The 22347-nt window shown below is 34.6% G+C and overlaps 4 protein-coding genes across 4 annotated transcripts; all 4 read right to left on the bottom strand.

The window, feature by feature from the left end:
- Positions 1-436: 436 nt before the first annotated feature.
- LOC140036945 (thioredoxin-like protein Clot) lies at positions 437-2728 on the bottom strand. Its single transcript, XM_072080201.1, has 2 exons — positions 2478-2728; positions 437-860 (listed from the first exon to the last, which is right to left on the bottom strand). The coding sequence occupies exons 1-2, from the start codon at positions 2614-2616 to the stop codon at positions 607-609; spliced, it is 393 nt and encodes a 130-aa protein (XP_071936302.1). The 5' UTR covers positions 2617-2728; the 3' UTR covers positions 437-606.
- Positions 2729-4965: 2237 nt separating this feature from the next.
- Positions 4966-5978, bottom strand: LOC140036179 (uncharacterized). Its single transcript, XM_072077483.1, has 2 exons — positions 5798-5978; positions 4966-5678 (listed from the first exon to the last, which is right to left on the bottom strand). The coding sequence occupies exons 1-2, from the start codon at positions 5976-5978 to the stop codon at positions 4966-4968; spliced, it is 894 nt and encodes a 297-aa protein (XP_071933584.1).
- Positions 5979-11679: 5701 nt separating this feature from the next.
- Positions 11680-13253, bottom strand: LOC140036944 (uncharacterized). Its single transcript, XM_072080199.1, has 3 exons — positions 12657-13253; positions 12384-12536; positions 11680-12237 (listed from the first exon to the last, which is right to left on the bottom strand). Exons 1-3 carry the CDS (start codon positions 12951-12953, stop codon positions 12040-12042), a joined length of 648 nt encoding a protein of 215 aa, XP_071936300.1. The 5' UTR covers positions 12954-13253; the 3' UTR covers positions 11680-12039.
- A 5883-nt stretch (positions 13254-19136) lies between these two features.
- Positions 19137-20710, bottom strand: LOC140036943 (uncharacterized). The gene is made up of 3 exons (XM_072080198.1): positions 20114-20710; positions 19841-19993; positions 19137-19694 (listed from the first exon to the last, which is right to left on the bottom strand). Exons 1-3 carry the CDS (start codon positions 20408-20410, stop codon positions 19497-19499), a joined length of 648 nt encoding a protein of 215 aa, XP_071936299.1. The 5' UTR covers positions 20411-20710; the 3' UTR covers positions 19137-19496.
- Between the last annotated feature and the right edge of the window lie 1637 nt (positions 20711-22347).

Genomic DNA, 22347 nt, shown 5'->3' with positions numbered 1-22347 from the left:
TGGGAAATCCTGTGACGGCTTCCAAAATTTCAGAAATTCAGATTCTGGCAGTTACGCAGCCAATCTCCTTTGATTACCTCATATTATTCCCTTTGAAGTTGTAGGATTCCAAATCTTTATTGCTTTGAGTACGTAGATTAATAACGTAAAATTGGATGCAGCCGGACGGAGTATCTGGCACTGCCTCAATATTAAGAAAGACCCTACTGCAATAGATTTGCTACTTGGCCTCTTCAGTTGAAACAAATTCCTTGCTGGTGGCATTGGACCTGCGTAAATTGAGTACAGGTCCTCTGCATATCTGCAGTATATTACATAGACAACCTGCAATTGCACTTGAGCTCTGAATCAAACAATTCCACTGAATTTCACTTCCATCGTTCCTATTTAGATATTATGGTATGCATAGCCCAATTGAATTAATCTTCCACAAAGATTGATAAAAACCTTATTTTATCAGTATTAATCTTGCTGAAGCTAAAGATTAAATGTTGATCCCAGGCTGTCACTTTAGAGTACAGTAGATTATTGATTTTGGAACATCTGCAAGAGATTGCATAAAGCCTATCTCCCATCAAACTATCATACTTCAGAAAACTATAAGATTTAAGTTGCAGCAACTAAGGCATCAATTTTTTGTTCAATATGAGCCTCGTGATCTTCAAGACGACCTTTGATTGCATCATTTTCCCAACGGACTAGCGTAGGAACTCCTCTAAGCTTGAATGTTGAGTCCACCCTCCAGGGATGCTGAGGATTTCTCCAAGTTGGTCTATCTCCAACGTAAGCTCTCAAAAGGGCTGTGTCATCTGATGACACTTCCAGCTTCTTGTATATCACGGGCTCAGCTCTCACACAATCTGCGAAAAGAAGAAAAGAATTAGTATGTACTAATGAAATACAGAAGACTGCAAGATGGATTAAAGCGTAAAGGTAACTGATAAATAGGTGGTTTATTTTTCTTTATCCCTGGCACTCAAAAGTATTCCAAAAAAGAACGGAAATAGGCAAAACTAAAGCTTCTAGAAATAAGCTTTCCATACATAAATTCAAGAGAAGGCACATATGCCAACTAACAAGAGAATTGTTAGAATACTTCAGGAGTGCAGAAAATGATTGAGACCCCCAACCCCTAACCTACTTGTGCGCAGAAAATACCAATTGAATTCAAGGAGGAAATGAGAAGAGGCGAAAAGGCAGTTGCAAGGGAGCAAGACCAATACGGCAATAGGCTTTAGTGATTTTGTTAAGAACAAATCAGCTTACTGATTTCTGAAATTCAAAAGGAACGTGTAAACATCAATACTGTACATTAGTGAATACACCCATAGATTATATTGTATGCATTTCTGGCAAATAGATTACTTGGACAAACATGATAGCGTATAACACCCAAGGAATCTGCTAACAACCTAAACGGATGGAACATGTTACATAAAAGGTATCCAAACAAATGTGGGAAGGTTTTAGTATGCCAACAAATGTGGAACAAAACTGTTGGTAAGTGAATGAAGCCAGAAACTTCAATGAGACAGTAATATAATGGATGAAATCTTAAAGGCTAATCTTGGAGTTTGATCTTAGTCAATGTCCCCCCATTCATAGATTCCTATTCAGGCTGAATCTACTCCATGAAGTATGGATATATACCTTCAAAAAATTATAACCAAGAAGGCAGTGATGAAACTCATTAATTTTCCTAGGCTGGGCTTAGACTCATCAATAGACTGATGAAGATTTTTTCTAGCAGCATTTCATTGTCTTACCAATCCTTAAGTGGAAAAGTTGAGTTAAATCAACATAGCTGCTAGACAGCCCTCCAACTAAAACGGCACTAAGCCAAGCAGTTCAGAAAAAGGAGCAAGCATCCATGCAGTATTAACAGACAGCAACAGATTTTGATATTTCAGTTGCTAAATCATCAGGAACCAACTTAAGATTACTACATAAGAGATAAATAACTAGGCATTTTGATAGTGAAGAAACCATGTTGAATCAAGTTAGATGCTGCTTTCAAAGCAATGCACTTCAGGTCTATACAGTTTCAAATCCACAATTAGTTTCTAAAACTCCAAAAGCTACCTCATTTTGGGATTTTAGTTTCCATTTAGCAATTTGCTAGAATTGGACTATAGAGCAAGGTCATATCACAAGTCACAACGGCACTATATTTATCCCTAAAGAAAATCAAATCAATTCCAAAGCACCAAAACTAGATCATCCCTTTCCCTCACTTGCAACAATTGACTGATTTTTTACAAATTGCACCACTACATAAAACTACCCTCCGAAATACTTCTCAAACTTAAAAAGAATTGGAAACGAAGAAAAGAATAGAAAAAGGAATACATGCAAACAAAAAAAAAGCCAAAACTGCAAAATTAGACAACGTAATAAACCATAAGCAGGAAAGACCAAATAATTTTGACATGTGAAGAAAAGAAGAGATTTTCTTGGGGTTTGTGTTTCAATTTTACCACGGCACCAGGAAAGAGAGGTGGCAGGGTCTTTATCAGCCAAGAAAAGGATGAGATTGGCTTTGTAATTTGGGGCTTCTGCTTTGAACTTGTCAAACACCACATCAAAATTTGATAAGGTGGCATCCAACACCTTCATTGGAATTTTTTTACGGTCAATTGCTTTCCCCAAAAGCTTTCACTGTGTGTTGTGTGTTGTGTGTGTGCGTGTGTTCTTTTTTTTTTTTTTTTTTTTTTTTTTTTTTGAGCGTGTGTTCTATGCGGGTTTTTAAGGATTTTTTAGGAGTTTTTTTTTTTCTAAAATAACACTCTTTATAAAAAAAATATTCCCAATATCATTCATTCTCAAACTTTATTCCCATAATGATGTTATTATTGCCACCTAATTATCCTGATTGCCACGCAAAATAACAAGAAAGGAAAGTTTGATCTAGTTTATAGTTTCCAACATGAACTAAAATTTTAATATTTTTTAATCATAGAGGCACAATAAGATTGCATAACTTTGATAATTTTCTTATAATTATTTAAAATAAATTCTACCATTATTGACCTTACTATGATTGGTCTCTACATTTTTCTTGAAATGTATCAAACCTATTGCATATATTTTTCAAAAAAAATTGAAAAATTAAAAAATTGCAACAAAAATTGTAAGCAATAACAAGAAAAAGTTACAAAAACTTCAAGATTATCATATTTGTTTATATGATCCTTCTTATTCCTTGAAAGAAACTTTTACAAGATGTAATAAAACTGAAATTTTCAAATTTTCAATTGCAAACTAAAAACTGCTAGATTAGTATATAAGTAATCAACTAGCATAAAAGACAATGACATCCTACTACTTGAAAAAAAGTCATGTTGTAAAGGGAAAACTGACAAAAATGAACTTTTTATTAAACTTAAAAAATACAGTAAAATTCTCAACATCCATATCTTATGCAAAGAACTAAAAAACAAGGTATTATGAACTAAAAAACAAGGTATTATGAACTAAAAAAAAACTTAGTCACAGTATAATTACAATAAATTTGCAATTGAAAAATGTGTCTTATTATCATTGCTAATTGCAAGCAAATTTGAAATATTTAAGCCAGCACTCTTGAAGCTTCCTTAAGTGCTCGCAAAGATGGAATGAATATAAGAATGTCATTAGACAATCAACTGATCATATGTTAAGGCACTTTAATAATGCTAAGTTCAGGCATATCATTGATCCTATTTCCAGAATGGTAAGCTCTATTTGATCACTGCAAGTCACATATGGAGAATGAGAAAAACAAAAAGATATCACAAGTTAGAAGTAAAATAATAGAAAACTGAAAGCCAAAAAACGTGTTTGGATGTATTATGCTTAAATTGCAAGCTCAGAGTCTAGAGATATGATAACTTCAAGCTTCAGCAATCAAAAGTAATCACTTCTCACCACTTTTCTTGAATAAGAAAATCCAAGAAAAAAAATTGATTGTTTGCCTAACTTGCAAGGCTGTCATAGACACATTTAAAAAAATTCAGGGTCTAATTTACGTGAAAATTAAGCAGAAGGCAGCCACTTGTATATAACTATATATTCTAGGATTAGCAAACTCAAATTTCAAAATCAAAACTTGTTTGGACAATCCTGAAAAATTATGAGGTATCAAATAGCACAGGTTTTGGATTTTAGTAATCAATATTCTCTTAGACAATGTGCATCAACCATTACCAACATGATTGTTTTCTTCCAAAATCAGTTCATGTGAGATTAAACACATGAAAAAAACACTTCAAGCATAGCATAAAAACTATTGGTTTCCTGGAAAAAGTCAACAAGAAGCTTAAATAATGCATTTAAAATATAGAATTTGTTGCCAATTACTCCCAATAAGTGCAACACAGGAATTTGACTGTGATAGAACATCATGGATGCAAGTTCCTACAAAAACAAAATTCTTATCACTTAGCCAATACTACCTCAATAATATCAGCTTATGACTCTTGAAAAAAAAGAGAAACTACTAAGAATTTAGGTTGCATACGTTGCTTTATTTATAGAGCATCTGCGTTTATTGTGTCCCTTTTGTTCGCACAATCTACATGTTCCTTTGGTTTGACCTTCTCTAGCATCCATTTCATTGTGCAACCGTGTTGATTTTGGGCGACCCTTGGTATTTCTTTTCATCGCATCACGAGGAATAAGCACCACGTCCTCTTCAGGAGGCCAATAAGATTTGTCAAGTATTGGATTAAAAAGTGGAGCCCAAGTTCTCCCAGAGGTAGATAGTGAGTATCAATTCTGAATCAAGGTTTTGTAATCCAGGGTACAATATTGGCATGCAGCAATTACATGGGAACAGGGGAATGCAAATATTTGCCACTTTTGACAGGAACAATATGTTTTTCATTTAACTTGATAACTTGGACACGACCACCTTTTCTTTTATTTATAGGTGATCGACCAGTTTTAATGCTGAATGAACCAGTGGGTCGGTTAAATAGGACTACTTCATGACCTCCTGCCTTGATCCCATAAGAACAAGCTTTTTCCATCTACAAAAGGAGTGAAAGATTGGCCGCAAACACTTCTTTGAACTGCTAATTGCCTTCTAATGGCAAAATAGCTGTTGACACAATAGAAGTAAGTTGCACCAAAACTGTTATCCTTCAACACACTGGTAAATACCTCTGATAAATTTGTTGTCATTATACCATATCTTTTGCCACCATCATGTGCTAAAGCCCACTTCTCAACTGGCAAATCATCTAGCCATTTTCGAGCTTTCGGATTTATCTTGCCAATTGTTTCCATCTTTCTCTGAAATTTGAAAACCTGATTTTCATTTGCAGCTGCAACTAGAAGGTGTTTCAATATTTTGTCATGAAATTTAGTATTAAAATTACTTGCTAGATGGCGGATGCAAAAACAATGGTAGGCAAATGGTTCAATCCACTTTGATCCTATCTGACTCATTGTGGTAATAATACCTGGATGATGGTCAGATATCACACAGAGGCCTCTTCGTTGAGTGACAAATTCTCTTATGCATGCCATAAACCAACCCCAACTATCATTGTTCTCACTGTCCATAATTGAAAAGGCAAGTGGAAATAGTTGATTGTTTGCATCTACAGAAACTGCAATAAGTATGGCTCCTTTATATTTCCCATACAAGAATGTACCATCTATACTTATCACAGGATGGCAATGCTTAAAGCCTTCTATTGAAGCACCAAAGGCCCAAAAAAAGAAGCACCTTTGAGTTCTTTGATGTTCTCCGAGTGTTTAATCTAACTGTGTGCGTGTGTTCTCGATCCTTTGAGTGAAAAAAAAAAAGCACCAAAGGCCCAAAATACACCATTAAATATTTCTCGTGATGGGCTAGTATATGTAGTGTCCTTATCCCAATGTACAACTATTCCAGGATTTTTCATCTTGAGAATTTCCATGTACCTTGGAAGTAACTTGTAAGATTCTACCCAATCACCCAAAAGCTCAACAATAGCCTTTTGCTTTGCCATCCGTGCTTTCTTCTTAGAAATGTTATAGCTGAATTTATCTGAAATTTCGACTTCAATTGCTAACAGTGTAATTGACATCTGAGCCTTCACTAGTGCTTTGATTTGATGGGCAATGAAGCTGGAATCTAATTGAAGATGATCTCGGTTTAGGATAGGATTCACACAAGTATGAGGGCCTTCATATTTTCGTATTTCAAAGAACCAAGTTCCTTTGGGAATTGAAACACGTAACTTCCATAGACATTGTGGTGCTTCTTTACATTTAAGCACCCATAGAGTAGGTGTAGAATTTGTTGATGCACCCTAATAGAATATGATTTCACTGCATTTTGTAAGGCTTCTTTGGTTGTACACCTTTGGCCAACATACAACTCCCCATTATCAGAGAGGTTTGTAGATTGTCGATAAGAAGTTAATTCATCAACTGTTGCGCTTTTACCTGTTCCACATTTAGGAGCGTGCAAAATCGAAAAATTCCGATTTACCGACTGAATTCGAATTCAATTCAGAATTTTGAATTCTGTAATTCAGAATGGAAATTGAAATATCCGATTTCGTCGATATTTTTCAAATCGAAAATTTCGATTTCGAATTCATAATTCAAAATTGAAATCTAAATCGGAATTCGGAATTCCTATTTCGATTTCAAATCCGTTTTTCACATATATAATATGTATATATTATAACATTTATATTATAATAATAATTTTTATATTCTTGAATTGGTGATTCGGAATTCCTATTTCGATTTCAATTTCATTTTCACATATATATATAATATTTTTTTATACATTTGTAATATAACATTTATATAATAATAATAATAATAATTTTTATATTCATTAATTCGGTGAAATAGGAATTTATCAAATTCCGAATTGAATTCGAAAGGAATTCGAATTCGGAGTTGATAAATTCGAAATCAAAATTGGTCGAAAATTCTGATACCAAAATTTCGAAAAATTCCGATTTCAAAGTTTCGAATTACCGATTTTGATTCTGATTCACACCCCTATCCACATTGTTGAACTCTAGAGCTGGTGCCTCTTCATATGATATGAACTCTTCAGCAATTTCTTCTTGTTCTGCCTCATCTTCATAGTTTGACCCATCATCATTAATATTAGTGCCATCCAAAAGAAAATTATGTGGTTCAGCTAAGACAATTTCTTCAACAGTACATGTATAATTAACTTCGGATAAAATATTACCCGTCACATGTACTTGTTCTATTCTTGCCTCAGTGGACTGTTGCTGCTCCAAAGTACTTCTACTAATTTGATTATGTGATGAAAACATCTCCCCAGCTGGCTGCTGATCTTTAGGTCTCAACAATATGTCACAATTTGTTTGAATGTCCTCTTTTGATAAATTTTCTTGGGTGAGTAATTATGTGAAAGAGCCACTGCAAAAACCTTGCTGATCACTAGCGATAGAAGTTATTTCCCAATAAAATTTCAAACAATGAATCCTAGGTTGTTTTGCAACATCGAGAACTATACTCAAAGTATCATGATCTTCAACAAGTAATGGTATATAATCCTTGTAGGTACTTGGATATCTACAAATAATTTTGATCTTAACTTGATGTTTTTCATAACCAGTGATAACATATATCTTGTCCATGAGTTCATGGTATTTTATTTGATAACTTACTCGAATGGTTTTTGGAGCAGCACCCTCGTAACTAAGACCATGTGTGCCTGTTGTCATCCTACCATTCTAATAAAAAAATATAGTAACATTTCCTCCAACCATTGCTACAAAATTTAGTAACACTGCCTACACAAAATTAAAAAAATCATTAATTAAGCAAATATTGTCATGCTATCTATAACACAAGCCACCGATTGACGTTGAATAAATGTGCCAAAATATTTTAAGTATACGAGATTATTTGATCATGTGATAGAGAGGCACTATAACTGAACATGCTCATATATGTGGTGGAAATCAAACATATTGAGCACGAATCTATGTTGTTGTGTAGTTTTTCTTCTAAACATTTTATCAAACACATGGTGTGGGAAATCATTTGTTATACCATTAATATTCAAAATTTTTTTGAGCGCTATAGCAATGTTCCAAAAACTGCAAAATAGAAAAGATGAGAGAATAATCTTTGTTTACCTTGATATTATCAAGGATGATAATGAAGTTTTACATACTGTTAATATAAATACTGACATCTCAAAATGACGTTTGACAAGGAAAAGACAACGAAAGGAAAAAAAAATACTTGAGGAAGATATTAGATGGAAAAAAGAAATAGAGTGTGCCTCTATTTCCACATGTGCAACCTATGTGGCAAAAAAAAGATCATAAATTTTAAAATTAGGTTACTTTGGGTATATGTTTTAAAAGGAGAGTTATTTTGACAATAAACTCGATTTTTGAGAATCCTAAGGATGATTGTTATTTATGAGGCCATATTTCCACATTTATGCAACTTTATTTGTTTCCCTTGCCAGCAAAGTTTCGTGCCAACCCTCAATTTAGTCTGTTGTGTTTCACTCTTTTTTTTTTTCTCCCCTTTTTCCTAGGAAATTACTTCTTAGTTCTTGTATAAGTTTCATTTTAATTTTAGACAATTTAGTTAAACCACTTCCTGGAAAATTTCTGGTTTCAATTGTTATTTTTAGGAGTTTTTTGCAGAAAAGTGTACATGCATGTGAGCTAAAAAGATGATTGGAAAATCAATTCACACAAAACATAAAAATTTTCTGCAAAAAACACAATCTAGAATGTTGCATGGCATAAAATTATGTTGGAGTAAAAGAATCTAATCCTACCTAGAAGAACGAATCTAATACAAACGGTACAGTGTTATGGAATATGGATTGCTCAAGAGCAAACACGTAATCAATGACTAGATCAACTAAGAAAGTTAATCAGTCTCTTTTTCTGTGCTGGGGCACAAATAGATTTATGAAATTAATAAACGTGCAAGTTTATCTTGATGGGCAGTTTAGTGGTGATGAGCCTGTAAAATAGATTTATGAAAAGGATTTTTTGTGTGTTTGGATAGTGAATTATTTACACAAATTTATCTATTTGCGTTATAAATTCAAATTTTGTATAGTTGTCATTCATAAAAAATTTACAGTGTATACACTATCAGTGTAGAAAAGATTAATATTTTTTGTATTACATATATTATATCCAAAAAGTGTTATAGTATTTTTTTAAAAAAAATTATTCTAAATAATCACATATTTAGAGTTATAAATAGGGGTGCAAATGAATCGAGCCGTTCACGACTCGAGCCGGCTTGCGAGCAGCTCGAGCTGGTCGAGTCAAAGTTGAGCTCGAGTTCAAAATATTAAGCTCATTAAACTCTCGAGCTCGAGTAAATATATATATATATTTATTTTTTTTTATTTTAATAGTAAAATTACATAAATATCCTTAATATTTTATTATTTATTAAGAAAAAAATAAAATAATTATTTTTATTTTTTTCGAGCTCGAGCTCGGATCGAATCGAGTCGAGCTCGCTTCAAAATTGCCAGCTCGTCGAGCTCGAGTTCGATGAAAGTAAATCAAGGCTCAACTCGATAAGGCCAAAATTCGACTCGGTTCGACTCGTTTGCAACCTTAGTTATAAACAAGTCGAGTCGACTAGACTTTGCCTTTTGAGCTTGACTCGATTACCTTATGAGCCTAAAATAGTACTCCATTCGAACTTGAATCGCTAAGAAAATATCGAGTTCAAATGAACTCAAAAAATGAGTCAAACTCGACCTCATACGAGCCAAGTCGAGTTGAGCTAACGAATAGTTCGATTGATTTAACCGCTCAACTCCTACGAGCTAAGTCGAGTTGAGCTAATGAATAATTTGATTGGTTTAACCGCTCTACTCCCATCCCAAATAATCTCCTCCAGTGTTTGTTCATTTCCAAGTGTTCAACCATTATTTTCAACCCAACATACAAGAGGTTAGGACGGAGAATCTAGCCATTCTTTTGACTGTACTTTCTGTCGCTGCTGCCCAGACTTCCCGCTTGTTAACCATTATTTGTTAATTCCCACTCGTTTTTGGGCTGTGCCAATATAAAACTAGTGGTTGGTTACAATCCAAAAAATGAGTCGATGGCTATTTATGCCTATTAGAACAATCGCCACCAATTAGAAACACTGAGCAATGTTCTATGGCCGGTAATGGACAGTTAGCAATTGTCAATGGGGTTGACGGGGAAATTGTTGGCAGTGAGCTCCAAAACGTGCCCCTTGTGAAGAACACCTTGCTTTGGTCAACACTTGAATCCATGAGAGTTTTCTAGAAATTGCCACAGAAGCCACATTTTTCGCCTGTTGGAACAGCGTAAAGAAGTTCGCGAGAAGTATTAGACATAGGTTATATGGTTATCTTTTCTAGTGTGGTAGAGAGAACCTCGAGGCTGCAATTTGATGATCCCAAAAGCACATCTTGGAAACGCGTTGTGGAATTAGAAAGCCATGGGTTTGATGTTCGGGAAGCAGGAAAGGCTTCAAGACCAGATTGAGCAACTTCATGGTGAAATCTAAAAGCAACAAACCTTATGTAGTAGTCTAGATTTGACGAAGGGGAAGAGATTAACAAGCAACAATTTACTTGCAGTCAATTTCAGAGGACTACAAAGGAAAGATCTATGCGAAAAATAACGCATTCAGTTCTCAATCATATCTCACAAGCAACAATTTTGCTCTGTTAAATCACCAATGCTAACAAAACAAAGACGAGATGCGCACATGAAAAGCCACACACAAGGGACGTCCAAAGAGATGGCAAGGGCCAAAAAAAAAAAAATGGAGGAACCAAAAAAATTCTGAAAATTTCTATGGCATGAATTTACAACATAACTACCCTGAGGTTTATCACTATTGTAAGCATCACCCCTCGAGTTTAGAGATCAAATTCCTCTTGCCAATACAAGGGGATACAGGAAATTACTGCAGGGAGCATGTCAAACTAAAAGAGTAACAGAAATAGTTCCCTAGCATATTTCAATATTATATCTTGAATATGAAATTTATCATTAAGTGACACAAATAAACATTAACAAAGTTCTACCATCCATCCGAACACCTGACAAGTCTCACAATTTCAAACTCCAATAGCCTCTTCATTCATGAAGCAGCACTAGTAATATAACGCCTGAAGGTTGTAACCAGACAGAAATGCCAAAACCAGCTAACAACAAAAGTAACAGTCATCGATTGGGAAGTACTTCACTCTTTTTGCATTAGAAAGTGAAATCAAGCTAATGTTTGCTTATGTTAACATAAAGCTCTCAAACAAACGCAGCCAAGCAAATTTAGCATACATCCCAAGTCCAAACTAACATAATATTCTAGCTAATGAGACTCACTTATCCCACTTAAGGCATATACTACATGATAAAAGGGCAAAATAGAGGGTAACACAAGTTAAACCTCAGTAACCATAAAAAATACATATCCAAAAACCAAAAGATACACCCACGCCATACTAGTGCTATCGGAATGTATGCTCTAGTGAAGGGTGTAATACATATATTTGAACCCAAGAATCTATCAGTAAAAGTTAGAAAAGCATTTTCGCTGAATGTGCTACAATTTCTCGAGAACTTTCTTGCAATTGCTCTGTTGATATTTTAGCAAACACAGAGGTACTAAGATTGTTTTCTGTGCAATCTTTCATTGGCTCTGCCAAAATAGAACCTACTGCAAATTGGAAAGTAACAAATTTCAAGATCCAGACCTTTACTCACGTAAATACCACCATAGTAACACCATTTGCATACAACTCCATAGTTGGGTAATTGGAGACTTTCATTGAACTCTAAAATTAGACAGAAGACATGGCTTAAGAGAGCACCCAAAGGGGAACAGTTAGCTGCTATCTGATGACTTAAAGTACTTCCCCGACTGAGCAAGACAATGACATGAGAGATACTGTACTCATATTAAAGATAAAACACAAACATGCATACAAAGACAACCACTACACGAACACTCGATGTGTACACTTGAAAATGTAGAGAAACACATAGACAAAGGAGCTGAGGTCGCACATTCCAATTCCCCATTATCATTAATCTAGAGTTCTTTAAGTCTGACGAGCATGACCTCTCTCTCCTCCTCCTCGTCCAAACCGGGAGGATCAAACACCTTAGCTTGAAAAGTCTTGATATCATCAGTTTCAGCCTCTCGAGCTTGGAAGGTAATGAGAAAGATTTCCCCATTACAAGAGTATGAAACTACCCTCTCAATACCTTGGAACTCGTATGGTACCCCCTGCAGCAATGCAACAACTCTTGTAAACTAGACTCTAAGATGCCCCACAAAATTCAGCAAGTAGACGGAACAAATTTAGAAGCAATTGGATAATTAACAAAAGAATTGGGAACAGCGAGAGGATGCCAGCAGCAAATAGATCAAACCTTGCTATCTCTGTTGTCACTGTTGAATTGGGCAACTGCCAACTGAGACATTTCAATAGCATCTGTTCGAAGTTGGCAAGGTTCCTTAAACTCGGGTCGAGGGACGTACACAGCTGCGAAACAAAGACCCGGATAAACATCCACGTCAAAACCCTGCCAGAAAACAAAAAAAAAAGAAAAAAGAGAAGAATATAAACCAATACAATCCATGACTATGGGATTCCAGGAAAAGAGAATATGACAGGAGAAACCACTAATAATTTAAACACTAACATCGCTCTCTTTTAGCTGCCTGATGTACTTGTGGATTAGGTCCAGATCCGCCAGCTTGTTAGTGGGATATTGGCGGAAACCAGCGTAAGGATCCTTGCGCCGAGCGCGTTGCATTTTTCTGTAATTCCTCATAATTTTCTTATGCCTGTTATCCTTCTTGAGACCCAGCACCTTTCGGCTGCTGCCACTCTCACCAACTGCTTTGGGTGGCGCTTCCGCCCCTGATTTCTCAGGTTTCCTGCGGTCGTCGCTCGTAGAAGAGATCGCCTTCTCACGTTTCCCACTGCGCCTGGTCATCTTGTTCCAGAAGCCACAAACCCTAATTTCTTGTACCCAGAACTACAAGGTGGATTTTGATCGACTTTGATGTCAAAACAAGCGTTCCTAAATCCTACGGAGCGATTAGACCTATCGACTCGGACTCTATCCTCTTGGTTTTTATACACACTAAAATCGAGAGATACGGGTCTAAAATGTATTGGGTCAGCTATTACCGGTTCAACCCATTTACACCGCCAACCTGATCGCTAGAAAATTCTCACCAGCAAATCGCTCGATTTGTCCCTTACTTTTAAATTAAACTAGCAGAAGAACTATACTCATGTAATTTATGGATTTTTTGTTTTGTATAATGAATGCAACGAAGGTGGTATAATTATTAAATATATAAAATAAATAGGGTATTAAATCTTTAGGGCTAATAAATGGAACTGCGGTATAATGTCATAATAAAAAAGAATGAAGGCATAATAATGGATAAGGAGTTTCATTAAAAAGGATGCAAATTTCATGTGTGTGGAGATTATTTTTTGGATAGAGATACTTATTAAATCATTTGTTGGAATGGGGTATAAAAATTGGATTAGTTATTTTGTAATATATATTTGGATTTATTAATGTGCGTCTTTGGTTATGCACATATGTATATTGTGTGGGTCAGAATAATTGGATATTTGATTTTTATTTAATTTCTAAATTTTGTTTGAAAAAATTATAGGGAAGGACTAAATTTGCACCCTTATATACTAAATCCACATTCTATCGACTTATTAGACGTTCATGTCTTTAGTTTTTACACATTATATAAAGACTTTTTTTATAGTATTTAATTAGTTGTTTACATAACAGAAAGAAGAATAGTATTATGTTTTCTTGCGTCGGGATACTCAGTTCGTGCTGCTGCATCAATAACTATTAATTAGTAACTACTTAAAAAAAACTTTGGGTAAAAAAAGAGAATAAAAGAAGGGGAAAAAGGGAAAAGGATACTGTATTATAACAATAACATTATTATAAAAAAGCAACAACCTTGTAAAAAAGAAAATACTGCAGTTTAAAACTAAAAAAGAAATCGGCATGTGTTTTTGTTTCCCTAGAAATACTTAATTTCTACAGCATTATTTTTCATTAATTAGCTACTAATAAAGAAAAAGGAAAGAAACAACGTAACAACACAATTTTATATTCTACTATAACAATAGTATTATTATTGTAAAAAAATAGCAACTTTGGGAAAAAACATTGTAAGTGAAGAAAAGGGAAAAATTTGCCATTGGATTCAAATTCAAGTTACCTAATTTATGTGACTTTACCAGTAAGTACTAAATAAAATAATATTCACCTTAAAAAAAGAAGAAAGAAACATCCGGATGGAAAAAAAAAAACAACTATCGTTAGTACAAAAAAAATGTAAGCATGGGATTTGAATTTAGGAAACTTAATTCCTGTAGCCTTATCAATAACTACTAATTAATAACAAATTTTAAAAAAAAATTGTTAGTTTTAAAAAAATCTTGGATAAAAAAGGGGAAAACAAAAAGAAGAAAGAAAGGGAAATGAAATTCTATTATAATAATAAAATTATTATAAAAAAAACAACAACCTTGGAAAAAAGAAAAGGCTGTCATTAAAAAAATCAGCATGCGTTGTTGTTTCCTTGAGAATACTTAATTTTTGCAGCGTTATTTATCATTAATTAACTACTAATAAAGAAAATATGAGGAAACAACATATCAGCACTATTCCATTATCTACTATAGTAATATTATTATTAGTATAAAGAAACAGAAACCCGAGGAAAATAACAAATTTTGTAAGTAAAAAAAGAAAGAAAAAAATTGGCATTGGATTCGAATTCAAGTTAGCTAATTTATGTGATATTACCAGTAAGTACTAAAAAAATAATAACCACTTAAAAAAAAGAAGAAAGAAACAATGTGATGGAAAGAAAACACCAAATATTGTTAGTACAAAAACAAAAACAAAAAAAAAAAGTAAGCATGGCATTTGAATTCTAGAGAGTTAATTCCAGCAGCCTTATCAATAACTACTAATTAATAACTATTTTTAAAAAATTGTTAGCTAAAAAAAAAAAAGTAGACATGGGATTTGAATTCAGAATGTTAATTCCTACGGTTGGCTAAAAGAAAGGGAAAAAAGAATGAAAAAAGGAAAAGGAAATACAAAATTAGCAATCTTGGGGTAAAAATTAAGGATGATGTTAGAACCAAACCTTATATTATACTATTATAAAAATTATGGATGATGTTATCTAATAGTGTGATATATTGTTGAAACCAAAAACTTGATAATCCGAGAATCACACAATTCAGATGAAAATGATAGAACTCTCGTAGAAAACAAATACAACAAAGGAATAATCAAATAAGTAAAGAGACCAATCAATCTTTAAGCAATTATTGCTGCTCTCTATATATTCGTGTGAGCATGGTTCGACCCCACGACCTGCGAGTGTCGGAAGCAGCCACAAACCGCGTGATCTAGCCCCGGGGGCTATGTAATCAATGACTAAATCAACTAAGAACGTTAATCAGTCTCTTTTTCTGTGTTGGGGCACAAATAGATTTATGAAATTAATAAACGTGCAAGTTTATCTTGATGGGCAGTTTAGTGGTGATGAGCCTGTAAAATAGATTTATGAAAAGGATTTTTTGTGTGTTTGGATAGTGAATTATTTATACAAATTTATCTATTTGCGTTATAAATTCAAATTTTGTATCGTTGTCATTCATCCAAAATTTACAGTGTATACACTATCAGTGTAGAAAAGATTAATAGTTTTTGTATTACATATATTACATCCAAAAAGTGTTATAGTATTTTTTTTAAAAAAATTATTCTAAATAATCATATATTTAGAGTTATAAATAGGGGTGCAAATGAATCGAGCCGTTCACGACTCGAGCCGGCTTGCGAGCAGCTCGATTCAAACTCGACTCGAGCTCGAGCTGGTCGAGTCAAAGTTGAACTCGAGTTCAAAATATTAAGCTCGTTAAACTCGCGAGTTTGAGTAAATATATCTATATATATTTATTTATTTTTATTTTAATAGTAAAATTACATGAATATCTTTAATATTTTATTATTTATTAAGAAAAAATAAAATAATTATTTTTATTTTTTTCGAGCTCGAGCTCGTTTCAAAATTGCCAACTCGTCGAGCTCGAGTTCGATGAAAGTAAGTCAATGCTCAACTCGATAAGGCCAAAATTCGACTCGATTCGACTCGTTTGCAACCCTAGTTATAAACAAGTCTAGTCGACTAGACTTTGCCTTTTGAGCTTGACTCGATTACTTTATGAGCCTAAAATAGTACTCCATTCGAACTTGAATCGCTAAGAAAATATCGAGTTCAAATGAACTCAAAAAATGAGTCAAACTCGACCTCAAACGAGCCAAGTCGAGTTGAGCTAACGAATAGTTCGATTGATTTAACCGCTCTACTCCTACGAGCCAAGTCGAGTTGAGCTAATGAATAATTCGATTGGTTTAACCGCTCTACTCCCATCCCAAATAATCTCCTCCAGTGTTTGTTCATTTCCAACTGTTCAACCATTATTTTCAACCCAACATACAAGAGGTTAGGGCGGAGAATCTAGCCATTCTTTTGACTGTACTTTCTGTCGCTGCTGCCCAGACTTCCCGCTTGTTAACCATTATTTGTTAATTCCCACTCGTTTTTGGGCTGTGCCAATATAAAACTAGTGGTTACAATCCAAAAAATGAGTCTAGGGATGGCAACGGGGCGGGGTTGGGGCGGGGGACCCCTCCCCCGTCCCCCGCCCCGTTGCCTATTAGTTCCCCCCGTCCCCCGCCTCCAGCTCCCCCCGCCCCGCCCCGCCTTGCCCCGCTTCCCCCGCGGGGGCACCCGCGGGGTTAATAAAATTTTATTATATAATTTTATTATAATTAAATTTTAATAAATAATCAAGTACTAAAATATCAACACATCACCAAATTATTATTCATTGTAATTTTACAATTGAAACTCATAAAAACAATCAAACAGAAGTTATTTGAATACAATCCAATATGATGAAATAAATATAACTAAAATAGTCAAATTTTCACTTTTAGTACAAATGCAATCACTAATTCATCATTGTGTTTGTGCTTTTTTTTGAGAAAAAAGTGTTATTCTATTAAGTGTAATTAGAAATTTAGTATAAATGTATTAGTAAATTTAGTATAACTAATTAATAAATTCTATTAGTAGACATGTATAATTATTCATATAATTGATAATATCAATTATATTACATAAACTAATATACATTATATAATACATCTAACTAATAATATCATTATCATAAGTTTATAACTAATTAACTTACATATAATATATAGTCATTTATATATATATATATATATATATATTTTTTTTTTTTTTTTTTTTGCGGGTGGCGGGGCGGGGGATGGGGCGGGGGAGTATACCCCCGTCCCCCGCCCCGTTTCTAAGCGGGGGGAAAAAATTCCCCCCCACCCCCGCCCCAACCCCCGCCCCGTGAGCCCCCCGCGGGGCGGGCACCCGCGGGCACCCGCCCCCATTGCCATCCCTAAATGAGTCGATGGCTATTTATGCCTATTAGAACAATCGCCACCAATTAGAAACACTGAGCAATGTTCTATGGCCGGTAATGGACAGTTAGCAATTGTCAATGGGGTTGACAAACGGGGAAATTGTTGGCAGTGAGCTCCAAAACTTGCCCCTTGTGAAGAACACCTTGCTTTGGTCAACACTTGAATCCATGAGAGTTTTCTAGAAATTGCCACAGAAGCCACATTTTTCGCCTGTTGGAACAGCGTAAAGAAGTTCGCGAGAAGTATTAGACATAGGTTGTATGGTTATCTTTTCTAGTGTGGTAGAGAGAACCTCGAGGCTGCAATTTGATGATCCCAAAAGCACATCTTGGAAACGCGTTGTGGAATTAGAGAGCCATGGGTTTGATGTTCGGGAAGCAGGAAAGGCTTCAAGACCAGATTGAGCAACTTCATGGTGAAATCTAAAAGCAACAAACCTTAAGTAGTAGTCTAGATTTGACGAAGAGGAAGAGATTAACAAGCGACAATTTACTTGCAGTCAATTTCAGAGGACTACAAAGGAAAGATCTATGCGAAAAATAACGCATTCAGTTCTCAATCATATCTCACAAGCAACAATTTTGCTCTGTTAAATCACCAATGCTAACAAAACAAAGACGAGATGCGCACATGAAAAGCCACACACAAGGGACGTCCAAAGAGATGGCAAGGGCCAAAAAAAAAAAAATGGAGGAACCAAAAAAATTCTGAAAATTTCTATGGCATGAATTTACAACATAACTACCCTGAGGTTTATCACTATTGTAAGCATCACCCCTCGAGTTTAGAGATCAAATTCCTCTTGCCAATACAAGGGGATACAGGAAATTACTGCAGGGAGCATGTCAAACTAAAAGAGTAACAGAAATAGTTCCCTAGCATATTTCAATATTATATCTTGAATATGAAATTTATCATTAAGTGACACAAATAAACATTAACAAAGTTCTACCATCCATCCGAACACCTGACAAGTCTCACAATTTCAAACTCCAATAGCCTCTTCATTCATGAAGCAGCACTAGTAATATAACGCCTGAAGGTTGTAACCAGACAGAAATGCCAAAACCAGCTAACAACAAAAGTAACAGTCATCGATTGGGAAGTACTTCACTCTTTTTGCATTAGAAAGTGAAATCAAGCTAATGTTTGCTTATGTTAACATAAAGCTCTCAAACAAACGCAGCCAAGCAAATTTAGCATACATCCCAAGTCCAAACTAACATAATATTCTAGCTAATGAGACTCACTTATCCCACTTAAGGCATATACTACATGATAAAAGGGCAAAATAGAGGGTAACACAAGTTAAACCTCAGTAACCATAAAAAATACATATCCAAAAACCAAAAGATACACCCACGCCATACTAGTGCTATCGGAATGTATGCTCTAGTGAAGGGTGTAATACATATATTTGAACCCAAGAATCTATCAGTAAAAGTTAGAAAAGCATTTTCGCTGAATGTGCTACAATTTCTCGAGAACTTTCTTGCAATTGCTCTGTTGATATTTTAGCAAACACAGAGGTACTAAGATTGTTTTCTGTGCAATCTTTCATTGGCTCTGCCAAAATAGAACCTACTGCAAATTGGAAAGTAACAAATTTCAAGATCCAGACCTTTACTCACGTAAATACCACCATAGTAACACCATTTGCATACAACTCCATAGTTGGGTAATTGGAGACTTTCATTGAACTCTAAAATTAGACAGAAGACATGGCTTAAGAGAGCACCCAAAGGGGAACAGTTAGCTGCTATCTGATGACTTAAAGTACTTCCCCGACTGAGCAAGACAATGACATGAGAGATACTGTACTCATATTAAAGATAAAACACAAACATGCATACAAAGACAACCACTACACGAACACTCGATGTGTACACTTGAAAATGTAGAGAAACACATAGACAAAGGAGCTGAGGTCGCACATTCCAATTCCCCATTATCATTAATCTAGAGTTCTTTAAGTCTGACGAGCATGACCTCTCTCTCCTCCTCCTCGTCCAAACCGGGAGGATCAAACACCTTAGCTTGAAAAGTCTTGATATCATCAGTTTCAGCCTCTCGAGCTTGGAAGGTAATGAGAAAGATTTCCCCATTACAAGAGTATGAAACTACCCTCTCAATACCTTGGAACTCGTATGGTACCCCCTGCAGCAATGCAACAACTCTTGTAAACTAGACTCTAAGATGCCCCACAAAATTCAGCAAGTAGACGGAACAAATTTAGAAGCAATTGGATAATTAACAAAAGAATTGGGAACAGCGAGAGGATGCCAGCAGCAAATAGATCAAACCTTGCTATCTCTGTTGTCACTGTTGAATTGGGCAACTGCCAACTGAGACATTTCAATAGCATCTGTTCGAAGTTGGCAAGGTTCCTTAAACTCGGGTCGAGGGACGTACACAGCTGCGAAACAAAGACCCGGATAAACATCCACGTCAAAACCCTGCCAGAAAACAAAAAAAAAAGAAAAAAGAGAAGAATATAAACCAATACAATCCATGACTATGGGATTCCAGGAAAAGAGAATATGACAGGAGAAACCACTAATAATTTAAACACTAACATCGCTCTCTTTTAGCTGCCTGATGTACTTGTGGATTAGGTCCAGATCCGCCAGCTTGTTAGTGGGATATTGGCGGAAACCAGCGTAAGGATCCTTGCGCCGAGCGCGTTGCATTTTTCTGTAATTCCTCATAATTTTCTTATGCCTGTTATCCTTCTTGAGACCCAGCACCTTTCGGCTGCTGCCACTCTCACCAACTGCTTTGGGTGGCGCTTCCGCCCCTGATTTCTCAGGTTTCCTGCGGTCGTCGCTCGTAGAAGAGATCGCCTTCTCACGTTTCCCACTGCGCCTGGTCATCTTGTTCCAGAAGCCACAAACCCTAATTTCTTGTACCCAGAACTACAAGGTGGATTTTGATCGACTTTGATGTCAAAACAAGCGTTCCTAAATCCTACGGAGCGATTAGACCTATCGACTCGGACTCTATCCTCTTGGTTTTTATACACACTAAAATCGAGAGATACGGGTCTAAAATGTATTGGGTCAGCTATTACCGGTTCAACCCATTTACACCGCCAACCTGATCGCTAGAAAATTCTCACCAGCAAATCGCTCGATTTGTCCCTTACTTTTAAATTAAACTAGCAGAAGAACTATACTCATGTAATTTATGGATTTTTTGTTTTGTATAATGAATGCAACGAAGGTGGTATAATTATTAAATATATAAAATAAATAGGGTATTAAATCTTTAGGGCTAATAAATGGAACTGCGGTATAATGTCATAATAAAAAAGAATGAAGGCATAATAATGGATAAGGAGTTTCATTAAAAAGGATGCAAATTTCATGTGTGTGGAGATTATTTTTTGGATAGAGATACTTATTAAATCATTTGTTGGAATGGGGTATAAAAATTGGATTAGTTATTTTGTAATATATATTTGGATTTATTAATGTGCGTCTTTGGTTATGCACATATGTATATTGTGTGGGTCAGAATAATTGGATATTTGATTTTTATTTAATTTCTAAATTTTGTTTGAAAAAATTATAGGGAAGGACTAAATTTGCACCCTTATATACTAAATCCACATTCTATCGACTTATTAGACGTTCATGTCTTTAGTTTTTACACATTATATAAAGACTTTTTTTATAGTATTTAATTAGTTGTTTACATAACAGAAAGAAGAATAGTATTATGTTTTCTTGCGTCGGGATACTCAGTTCGTGCTGCCGCATCAATAACTATTAATTAGTAACTACTTAAAAAAAACTTTGGGTAAAAAAAGAGAATAAAAGAAGGGGAAAAAGGGAAAAGGATACTGTATTATAACAATAACATTATTATAAAAAAGCAACAACCTTGTAAAAAAGAAAATACTGCAGTTTAAAACTAAAAAAGAAATCGGCATGTGTTTTTGTTTCCCTAGAAATACTTAATTTCTACAGCATTATTTTTCATTAATTAGCTACTAATAAAGAAAAAGGAAAGAAACAACGTAACAACACAATTTTATATTCTACTATAACAATAGTATTATTATTGTAAAAAAATAGCAACTTTGGGAAAAAACATTGTAAGTGAAGAAAAGGGAAAAATTTGCCATTGGATTCAAATTCAAGTTACCTAATTTATGTGACTTTACCAGTAAGTACTAAATAAAATAATATTCACCTTAAAAAAAGAAGAAAGAAACATCCGGATGGAAAAAAAAAAACAACTATCGTTAGTACAAAAAAAATGTAAGCATGGGATTTGAATTTAGGAAACTTAATTCCTGTAGCCTTATCAATAACTACTAATTAATAACAAATTTTAAAAAAAAATTGTTAGTTTTAAAAAAATCTTGGATAAAAAAGGGGAAAACAAAAAGAAGAAAGAAAGGGAAATGAAATTCTATTATAATAATAAAATTATTATAAAAAAAACAACAACCTTGGAAAAAAGAAAAGGCTGTCATTAAAAAAATCAGCATGCGTTGTTGTTTCCTTGAGAATACTTAATTTTTGCAGCGTTATTTATCATTAATTAACTACTAATAAAGAAAATATGAGGAAACAACATATCAGCACTATTCCATTATCTACTATAGTAATATTATTATTAGTATAAAGAAACAGAAACCCGAGGAAAATAACAAATTTTGTAAGTAAAAAAAGAAAGAAAAAAATTGGCATTGGATTCGAATTCAAGTTAGCTAATTTATGTGATATTACCAGTAAGTACTAAAAAAATAATAACCACTTAAAAAAAAGAAGAAAGAAACAATGTGATGGAAAGAAAACAC

This window comes from Coffea arabica, chromosome 2e (genome assembly GCF_036785885.1).
Source record: "Coffea arabica cultivar ET-39 chromosome 2e, Coffea Arabica ET-39 HiFi, whole genome shotgun sequence".
Lineage (NCBI taxonomy): Eukaryota > Viridiplantae > Streptophyta > Magnoliopsida > Gentianales > Rubiaceae > Coffea > Coffea arabica.
This window is presented reverse-complemented; position numbering and strand designations above follow the sequence as displayed.